Source organism: Prosopis cineraria, unplaced genomic scaffold, assembly GCF_029017545.1.
Source record: "Prosopis cineraria cultivar Desert tree isolate PC_DT_omini unplaced genomic scaffold, ASM2901754v1 PC13, whole genome shotgun sequence".
Classification (NCBI taxonomy): domain Eukaryota; kingdom Viridiplantae; phylum Streptophyta; class Magnoliopsida; order Fabales; family Fabaceae; genus Prosopis; species Prosopis cineraria.
Window position 1 is genome coordinate 22,293,660 of NW_026555344.1, and position 11,539 is coordinate 22,305,198.

Consider the following 11,539-nt stretch of genomic DNA (forward strand, 5'->3'; position numbering starts at 1 on the left):
TTAGGTTTAATTGGAGAGTGGCATGACCCTTCACCTTCCTTGAGACACTTCAAAACTCATCTAGCATCCTTCCCTCCTTGCACTCCTCTTAGATTTAGCCTCTAGTCATCTTGGAATCCACTTGAACACAATTCTTACCCTTGGCAATACCATATTCCATGAACACCTTGAAGATTTTGAAGCTAAACTAAGAAACAAAGCACTAGGGCTTAAAGAGCGAGGTGAGAAAAGAAGAATGGTGGAGTTGAATTAGGGTTTTGATAGTTGGATCATGAGTTATGGAAGATAGAAGGTGAGATGAAGATGAAGAATATGAAGAACATTTGAGAGAAAATGGAGGAGGGTGGCCTGAAAAAAGAGGATGAATGGCTTAATGAAATTAGGGTAGTTTGACTCAAATCTATAGTGAATGGGCTCAATACAAGTGTTTAGGGTTTGATTCAAATCTATTAATTTATTAATTTATCCATAATTAGTAATTAGTTTCTAAATTAAAAATTCAGGATGTTACACATTACTGTCATAATTTACTTAGAGAGTAGAATTTAGTAGAAGCTAAATTTAACTTTAATTAATTACATCCTAGTTTACTATAAAGTAATTAGAAACCTTAGAATGATTGCCACTATAAAAGAAGAAAAATAAAAAACTAAATTAGAGTAAGCTATCTCAATGGGTGAATCCTAATTCCTGTCACTTATCTGATTGGTTGGATCATCATGTTCATCACTTTTACCGCTTTTCTTGTTTATTTGAATTATTTTATTAGTTATTAAATTCTTTTCAAAACCATTATTTGTTTTTATAAATAACAAATATCTTCCTCTAGGTCCAACCTGAAATACTCCAGATTTATTAGTTATTATTATATTGAATCTATGCACTTGCCGGAGCAATCACTTATGCAATGTTTGGTAGATGGAGAAATGCTTTCTAGAAAGAAAGTGACAAATGCATCTAGCTCATTTTCTTTTTAAATAAATTCTTCATTTTTTTCTAAAAATATATTTTTACTAAACATGCACTCGTGCAAAGTTTGGTGTAAAGAAAAGTTTTTTTTATGAAGAAAATAGAATATATGTCTATCTTATTTTCATTTGTTATTCCATCACCAGGTATCTTGTGAAACCTAGAAGTATTGCCATCTTCTATTCCAAACTTATGCAAAATCCTACCATGTATGATAATTATTACCAATGACAATCTTGTTGGTACATCAGGAATGTCTTTAGTATATTTATTTAACGTAATTACACATTTTATGGTTTGAACTCAAAACCTTAATATAAGCTAAACATTTTTTCAACCACATGCATTCCCTCAATTAGTTGAACCAAGCACCCATGCTATCTCTTTTTTTTTTTTTCAAGTGCATTTCACTATAGTCATTTTGTTAATATAGTACACATAAATTTGAGATAAATCACTCCTATCAAATTGTCCAATGTTCATTAAAAAAACATATAATGCATACAAATGAAGGGTCAAGCCACCCGCCAGACAACACCTTGCCTGACAAACGGCCCAATCCGGTTCAATGTGTTGACCCAACCTGGTGTGGCAACCTATTATATCAAATCGAGTCACCAAGCTCGGCAGACACCCCCACATCACTAGTGTTTTCAATGGAAGCAAATAAGGTTGCATGATTAAATGTTTATATTGATTGATTTCAAAATGCTACTTTCAAAGAGACATTTTACAAAAATCTTTGAAATGTCTATCAAAGTTTAATTATTCATCTCAAAATCAAACATTTAAGTTATATTTGAATTCTACTCAAACATGTAAAAATTGAAAAATATTATATAAAATTGAATATACTATGTTAGTAAATACTTCCCCTATTTTCAAAAAAAAAAAACTTGGTAAACACCTATTTTCAAATATTAGTATAAGAGAAAAATAATCATCCCACACAATTTAACTAAAGTGAGTTAAGTATATCTAATAGTTGGCAAAAAAAAAAAAGTTAAGTATACATAATAATTATATCTGAAATAAATAAAAATATATTAAATTATTCTTACAATTAATAAAACAAATTTATCTTATAAAAATAAATATTAACTTTATATATGAAAATTTTAAAAATATTTTTAAAAATATCATAAATATTTTTAAAAATTTATCATTTTGCTCATACAAGATGCAATAAAACATCACAGCTTTTGTCATGATAAAAAACATGGAGGGAGTATTTAAAAGAAATAGAAAACTTGCACAAGAAAATAAAAAAATAATTGTATAGATTATAAATAGATTTAAATTGATTATTTTTCTGTTCATTTGACATCAAATCTTCTTTTTCAAAACGGACATCAAATGTTATGGAATGACAAATGATTTTCCACTTGGAAGACTTTTGAGCGTATGACATTATGACACTCATGTTCACGGCTTTCATCATTTAAATTTTGTATTGCGTTCTAGCTAATATTAAAAAAAAAAATTAGGAGTAGATTATACAGTGGAACTTGATCCATGGTGGCATTAAAAAGGACAACAAATGAATTAAGTGCGACGCACGACACCATTAAATGGTGTGGCCCTAGTCATTATGAGGAACACCTACACTTTGAACGGCCTGTGATGCCTTCTAACAAATTGCGTGTTTACATCATCACCACTTTATTAATTTACTCGATAGAAACAGAAGATTTTTTTTTAATATTATTTATAGATTATTTCATTAAATTTTCAATACAAATTCCTCCCTTTATTTTTGGTTTGAAGGAAAAAATATATTGTTAAAACATATATATTTAATAAAAATAAATTTAAGAATTTGTTAAATTTTAAGACAATTATTAAATTTTAAATTTTTTCTTGATTTTCAATTAAATATGTTAAAAATAATTTATAACGAGGATCAGACAAGTATAATATTTCATCTTTGGGTGCTTAGAACAATTGACAAGAGGACTGATCTATTTTAACTAGAGGCTTTGAGTTCAAGTGTGAGTATAAAATTTGGTGAAAGCATGCTTTTTAAAAGGAGTGCTTACAAACTGCGGACCATATTAATTTGGATCAAAGATTTGGGATGCAGAAACTTAGCGAAACAATTTATAATATTGGGGAGCCGCGTCCCACCACTATCTGCATTCTCCTGTCAGCATTACTTTGTTTTTACGTTTGGGGCAATTTAGGAAAAATGAGCTATATCATCAATTGTAAATTATGAGAAAGTGATCTATGAAATTTAAATGACTATTTATAGTTGTTTAGTAAAAAAATTTAGTAAAAATTTGTAGGACCTAACTATTACAATTACTATTACTATTATTATTAAACTGATGTTTTAAGATTTAAATATTATTCCTCCTTTTATCACATAAGAATAGTCTCATACGCCAAAAAAATCCCTTAAGAACATTTATTTTTATTTTTACAAATTAAATTTTTTTGGGAAAAAAATATGAGAAATTAATATATGAATATCACATCTTACATGAAGCTTAGTGTGACACATTTTATAAAAATATAGCATATCGATATATATTTTGGATTTTTAACTCAAAATTCATAGATTAATAATAATATTTTGAAATTTCTAAAATTGTAATTAATACAGATATAATTTTGGATAAAACTTAGGTACTTAGTATTATATACTTAATGTAATTTTATCCAATAAAATCAAAACAAGAGAATTTTAATATATTAATAATATTAATAAAAAGAGTTTGTTATAGAATAAATAATCTTTAAAAAAATTGAAATGTTTTAATTTAATTGAAAACAAATGCTCTAAGTATATAATTTTTTTTCCCATAATTTTCACTCAAGTTTATTTTGTTTTGTTATTTTTTGGCCAAATATCACCCACATTTGTTAAAGTATACTTCCTTCATTTAAAAATGTAAAACCGAATCTCACCCCTTAATAAAAAAGTTACCTATTTTTAAAATAACCCTATCGTTTCATATTTATCCCTATTAAATATCTTATAATAAATATAAAGTTACTATCAATAGGGATACTTTTGAAAAAAAAGATAATAATAAAAATATTTTATATTTTTTAATATCAAACCTCTCAAAAAATGTCTTACATTTTTTAACTAAAGGAATACTTATGATAACCAGAATCAAGTATTGCTACTAGTTTTTTTTTTCTTTATTACTAATGATAAATTCAATTATATAATTACTAGCTTTCTTATTATTCTAATTCTAATACTAAATATATCAATAGTATAAATCATCAATACAATTATAAAATATAGAACTTGAATAAGTTTTAATTCTAGAAAGCTATGTAGCATGACTCACCTTACAGTCATGTACTTCAAGTAATGCACAGAAAACTTGGATATTAAATATCAATATACAGAATATTATATATATATATATATATATATATATATAGTTAACTACAAGGAGTGACATTAATTATGAGTTATTCATAGTGCAACTCAATTCAGATTAGGTATTATACATAAAGTCACAAACCTTATCTTTCGTTCAAAATAAACAATACAAAAAGTGGTCATGTTTATAGGCATAAATATTATAGCTCATTTTAAGTTATATAAAAATGCACTACCCTCTCTAATTTTCTAAAAATTTTCAACTTAATAATTTCTTTGGGTTCTTAAATTGTCCCTTTGAAAAATTGAAAAAGAAATCCTTCTTTTCAAACCGATTTACAATTCAAACGATTCTATAAAAGAAGAAAAGTTATGTTCTTTAAGTTAAATAATGTCAGTAATAGTTTGATATGTTTATATATATATATATATATATATGATCAAATCAAAACAAATAAATTAAAGATTAAAAATAAAATATATGTTCTAATAACTATATTTATTTACATTGCATGTGATTAGTAAAAAAATTTACACTTGTTTTGATTTAATTAGTAAAAATGAATAAACTTTAAGCGCATAAAAATTTTCCACATATAAATAAATCTCATATAAATAAATCTACATTAAGGTATCTAATTATCCTTTATTGTTAATTTCGTCAACCTAAAGTATTTCAAATATTTTCTAAAACCTAGGAGGAAAAACTTGATGATTTACGAATATATTTTATTTTTAACCTCATTTATGATTTTCTTTTTAAACTAAAATTTTACATCCTTGCATGCTCTCCAATTTTTTTTTTTTAACAACAAAATCAGACCTATCATAAATGGCATTGATATAAGAGGTAAAAAATAAAAAATAAAAAATAAAAAAAAGAGGTATTACAGAAAATTTGCACCCTATCCGCCAACTATTTTATAAGACGTATTTTATTTTTTAGTAAATTTGCGTAAACCAATAAAATCAATTAGTAAATACAGTTTCAAATCTTAACGGAGGGAGAGAAAGATAGTATTTCAATATGAAATAATGAGAGGTAATTTTAAAACGAATTTTATTAATAAATCACTATTTTTTAAAATATCTTCCATTATGAAGTATCATACCACTTAAAAATAAAAAACATCCTATAAAATAGGATGACATATTCATATTGATGAGAACAAACACAATGTCACATTTCCTATCTCCTATTATATAAGGAGACTTAGTTTTTGGAAGTCAATAAAACCATTTACAAGTAATTTTAAAATTAAGGATAAGGATTTTTTTTTTTAATGGCATTTTGCCGTTAAATACCAGTACCGTGTTTTACTGGCAAAAGAGAATGAATCAAAGGAATGAGTCAAGACACTTCAGAAACGATCAAACTGGATAAGATGAAATTAAAATGCAAATTATAATTGATTGATCGTAAAATAACCTTAACAATCATCAAATTAATCAATCCAACAATATTCTAATTCAACATCTTTTAGTCATGATAATATATTGAAATAGTTACCCTGTTTTGCTTACTGTAGTGTAAAATCTAATGTGACTGAAAACTGAAGTTGGGGGAAACCATTATGTATTTTTATAGAAGCAATTCAATATCAATATCAATAATACTATTAAAATTTAAAGAACACACTTTCTCTTTCTTGTAGTAAGCAACTGTGTACAGAAATTGTTTTTAAAAAATAAGGCAAAAATTTAAAAGAAGAAGAAGAAGAAAGAATCTCTCTTTTGTTCAAATTAAAAAAAAAAAAAATCGGATGTGCAGAAACCAACAAGGAGGAAGAGGCAACACATGGGAAGTGTCACCGTACAAGGTCAATGGTCATCGTGATCAACGGATGTGGTTGGCTCTTCCGAAGTCAGCAAGCTTCCTGGAGCGGTTTGCACAAAACGACGACGCAGTGGAGAGGTGAGGCTTCCCTGCCGCCGTGCCTCTCATCTCCCCCGCCGTAGCCACCTCCGGAGGCAATCCCTTGGGGTTCCAGTGAGGGTTCGGGCTCGCCCTCACCAATGGACTTAAGCAAAAGCCCATGCCTGATACGTTCCTTACGTGGCGGGAACGACGCGTCGTATACGGTGCTGTCGATGGCGTTTTCCGCCACCGAGGAGACGTTTCCGTCGAGTAGCCACCGGCTGAAGGGGATCGGTCACATCCATGGCAATCGACCACACAACTTTCGTTTGCCACCGGTGACATTCCCCGATCTGTTTGCCGAAAACGCCTCCGCCCTGTGGCGGTGGAAACTTCTAGAGAGTTCATCCTATCCATATTCTTCCGCCAAGCCGGAAAAATCATCGAGAACCATGAGGGAGACACCGATGAAGATGGTTCGCATGATTCCTGAGAAGCAATCCTCGGATTCGCTTCGAATTTATCGGATCTAGATCTGAACAGACTGGAGAAAATCCAGAACCTTCCCGTCTTCTTCTTGAATGACGAACTCGTTCTGCCAGGGAATCCTGAATTAGCCTCAGAATTGCCGGTACCGAAGGTAGGGCCAAGCTGCGGCGTGCTATAGAAGAGATTGTTATGCCTGTCACAGCTCTGCCAGCTGGCATAGTCCGATTTCCGGCGAGAGACATACGGCGAGACGGAACGAGGGAAGACGAGCGGAGGAGGAGGGATAGGATCAGATTTCCGAGGGTGATCGTCGGAGGCGCGTGAGGAAACGCGCGCTAGATGCGCCTTCTCTTGTGCTGCGATGAGTACTTGGAGACGCTCCCGGAGACAAGAGGCGCAGACACCGACGGTGCTGCTGAGGTCCGGCGGGTGGTGCCTCCGACACCTCATCTACCGCCCTGTCGTGCTTCGCCCTGAAACAACACAACACACAGAACACCTGCTTCAATCCAACGACGTTTCGTAGTACAGTACCATTCAGTGGTGGAGTTTCAGATAGTTCACCGTGAGATGAAAGAGATCTGATGGAGAATTCGAAAGGCAAGTTTGTCTTGTTACTAGAGAGGAGGGAGTCTCAAGTCTCAAGTCTGAGGCAAATTGCGTAGGGATGGATGAGAGGGTATCTTTATTAAATTTAGAGAGAGAAAGGTACCAGCACTTGCTTTGCCCGTCGTGAAGAGACTAATAAATGCACGCGCCTGTTAGATGCGTACGAGTCTCATTGTCATAAGTTCTAGGAAATCCTCCCTCAATTTTTTTTTTAATTATTATTATCAAACGAATTATCACTTTTGACTTGCTCTTTCCTTTTCAATATATAAAATATTTTTAACTAATTCATAATATTTTAATTTTAATTTTATTTATTTTAAATAAAAATAATTTTTTTAAACTAAATTAATTAAAATATTTTTTATTTAATAAAAATATAATGATCCATTCATTTAAAAATATATTAATAACTTTTTATATATAAAGATAAAAAAGTTTTAAAATATTTTTTATATATAGGATATATAGAGATGGAGGGAGTATATTTTTTTACAAATAAAATTACTCATTTCAATAAACATTTATTACAAAATTTACCAAATCATCTCTCATAATTTATGTTAATGAAAAATAATTAATGTATGCTTAAGTTAATTAACATAAGAAATTTTAGTTAACTGACTTTCTTAAACTGTGAGATATAATTTTTTCTCTTATATATAAAAACAAAAGAAGTACATACATGTAAGAAAAATTGAATATCATAAATGATTAGTTACCCTGTTGTCAATACCACCTTACTCTTTTGGAAGAGGTTCTAGATTCAAACCCAATATTGACATGTATTTTGTGTGTGCAAGGGTATGTGCGTTCAAGAGCAAAGTCAAGAATTCTTGTTAAGGGGTTGAGATGACAAAATATATAATAATTAAAGAAAAATATATATATATATATATATATATCACTGACATAATAAAAATATTTTAACATATATGTTTATATTTAATTTTACACATGCATAACAATATATATATATATATATATATTAAGTTTTGCTCATCGATTTTTGTGGTATAAAAATCATTAATTATTATCTATAATAAATGTTTTAGCAATTTTCTTTTCAATATAAATTATCATTAAATTGGTAAAAATTTTAGCATCCCTATGAGCATTAAATAATTTAAACATATCATTGAAATCTAAAGTTCTATTAAATGTAATAAGCAATATTACTTACTTATTGAATTTACTATTTAATTTTTTTAATTGATAATTGTAGTAAACAAATATATCAACACATTAATAATTTTCAATTATCATAAAATATTTATTTCAATGAGATCAAATTATATAGAATAAAAATAATTCATATCATAAATTTCAATAGCTTGATTATTTTCTTAAAAAAGTATTTTTTTTAGAAGAACATCTTCACCAAACCTCTTAACTTTTGGATAAGTGATTTTATGATATATATCAAGCACATAGCATTCACTATATCTTGGGATTTTTGTTGCAATGCTTGACAAAGTTTGTTATTAATAATTCTCACAATTTCTTTCAGTAAATATAAAATGAAAGAAACATAAAATAACATTAATACTTAAGAGCATGCATAACATTATCTTGTTAAAAATGAGTAAATCCTATGACAACCATATATTCAAACTATTGAAATAGTTTCTTTATACATATGTAAAAGACAACATATAGAATTAAAATGAAAATTTCATCTAGTATTTTATAACTTCTATAATGTGCTAATTTAAGGGAGTAGAAAATTTTTAATATGAGATTTTAATGAGGAGATTATGTTAATTTGAGGTTTATTGATATCAATAAATAATTAGGAATCTAAATGTGTTGGTTATTTGGGATTTAGAGTAATTAAATTGAGGTTTGATGATGAATTAGAAAGTATGTAGTAATTCTAATTACAACAATCTACGGTTTAACCTAATACACGGCACAACAGTCTGTAGTCTTAAATAGAGAGGGCAGACTAGTTAAGTGGCTTCAATTGTTCACTGTTATGAAATACATTGGCAATGATCAATTGTGGTTGAAAACACAAATAAAGGTTCCTATTTTGAAAATTAAATAAGAGTGTGAGAGAGGAAGATGAAAACACAAATGGGTGATTTTGCTCTGCTAGAGCTTTTTTTAAAGCCTTAGGAGCTATATTTGAGCCTTGCAACCCCTTGAGGTAGGTTTATTGCCTTCCCCTTTACCATTCTATGCATTTTTCTTTAAGTTTAAGGATGATTTTTGGATTAGGCTTTTCCTATGAGGTAGATAATTTAAAGTTGTGCTAATTTATTATGTTTGGTTGAGATTGGTGGAAGTTAATAAATGTTATAAAAAATTTCTTTGAAGTTGGTATTTGAATTTGGAATTTTGAGTTAATCCCTATGCCTATATGGTTGAGTTTATGTTGAATATAAATTATTAGGTTGAATTTCTAATGTTTATATGTTTATTTGAGTATTGAAAAATATTTCTAAGACTTTGGAATGATGATTTAAGGCTCGAGAACAAATTTTTGTTTTCAAGGTATTTTCAAGTTAGTCAACTAGAAAATGACAGAAAAAACCTAAAAAATTACGTAAAACAATCATGAAAATTTTCTCAATCCTTTTATATAATTTATTGGGCCCTTGTTTGTAATTTTAGGGCCTTTACTATAATTTTTGGGTACTTTTTTGTTTTAGTTTTTGATGTATTTTTCTGTAATTTATTAGATCATTGTTTATAATGTTAGGTCCTTTATTGTAATTTTGAGTCCTTTTTGTAATTTTTGATATGCTTATCACTGTCAATACGCACTTGCCTAAGTGAGACTTCATGCTTACACTAGCTAGAAGTGAACCAAGTCATTTTATCTTGAGCCAATCCACATGTGCCTCAACCTCATGCACACTAAAATGAGGTTCTGATAATGTATTTAATGTAGTTCACAAAAAAAAAGTAAGGTTTTACTTTCTGATCTATCTCATATTTTACATGTTAAAACACTTGGTTTTTGGCATCAAATTGTGCATAATAGGGTTTAATTCCTAGTTTTGAGTTGTCATTTCTAGATTGACTTTATGAACCCCAGTAGTGCTATTTGATGATTGTTTTGACACTTTCATATCCTAATTTGAGATCTTGGACATTAATTCTCTTCTTTTCCTTTTTATTTCTTTTTGTTTAGAATTTATTTAGTCTTGTGTTTTTATTTTCAGATTTTGTGAGGGCAATTTTGGAATAAAGGATCAAGGGCTAGTCAACATGCTTGGAGAAATTCAAGAGATAGCAAATAAATAAAGATGAAGAATTTAGGGGCTATTGGGCGCAAATTCTAGAATTATTTGAGGGATGATGTAGCACAATTATTCAGATTTAATTGGGGAGAATTAATTAAATAAAAAATTAAAGGAGCATGGGAAGCATTGAGGGACACATCATCAAGTGAAGAAGAGGCATGGGAGGTGTGACATGATTAGATCTAGTGGAAGGACATGTGGCAGCTGATTGGGAGCCTAAGGAGGAGTCACATTTCCCACACATGTTCACATGTCCCTTGCCACATTTTCCACCTCATTTTTATTCCCATTTTAGCTTATTTTCGTCCATTTTTCCAGCCCATTTCAGATCTGGACTTTCCTTGTTTTTATCACCATCCACTTTCGTTTTATCACCACTCACATTTTCCACACATACTTAATCCTTCATTTTTCATTTTTCATATTCATTCTTCACCTTCACTTGTCAGATTTTTCCAGATTTCTCTCTCTTCTTCTTCATTCATTTTCGTCCAGCACTGTTCATCCGTTTTTCAGATTTCATTTCTTCATCTTCCATCATCAACACTTGGTCCAGATCATCATTCCTTCTCTATTCAGATGTTTGTCCACTTTCTTCTCCATTCCAGCTTGCATTTTCGTCCATCTCTTGTCCAGATTTCCAGATTGCAACTTCTTCATCTTCATTCATCCATGGAAGCTTCTCAAGCTCAAGGTCTGATTCAAGCAAAGAGGAAGAGCATGAGAGGCTGATCATTTAGAGCTCCAAGAAAGATGACTTGACATTATGAGATTTTCAGATTTGTAATTGTTGTTCATTTTCTTGATTTCATGTTCTTGTCTTGATTCTTTGAGGATTTCGAATTTTGAACCTGTTTTGGTTGAAGACTTTGTGATTCTAATTCAGATTTGATGAGAATATGAATGTTGAATTTAGATTTTCATGCTATTTTCAGTTCTGGAATTTATGATTTACCTTGATGTTCTAGGGTTATTCATAAGTTCTTGCTGATTCTTGTTCAAGTTCTTGTGTAG

The 11,539-nt window shown here is 29.7% G+C and overlaps 1 protein-coding gene across 1 annotated transcript; it reads right to left on the bottom strand.

The window, feature by feature from the left end:
• Nucleotides 1–5,909: 5,909 nt before the first annotated feature.
• On the bottom strand, nt 5,910–7,384 carry LOC129291328 (uncharacterized). Its single transcript, XM_054928618.1, has 2 exons — nt 7,227–7,384; nt 5,910–7,135 (listed from the first exon to the last, which is right to left on the bottom strand). The coding sequence occupies exon 2, from the start codon at nt 7,110–7,112 to the stop codon at nt 6,153–6,155; it is 960 nt and encodes a 319-aa protein (XP_054784593.1). The 5' UTR covers nt 7,113–7,135; nt 7,227–7,384; the 3' UTR covers nt 5,910–6,152.
• Nucleotides 7,385–11,539: the final 4,155 nt, after the last annotated feature.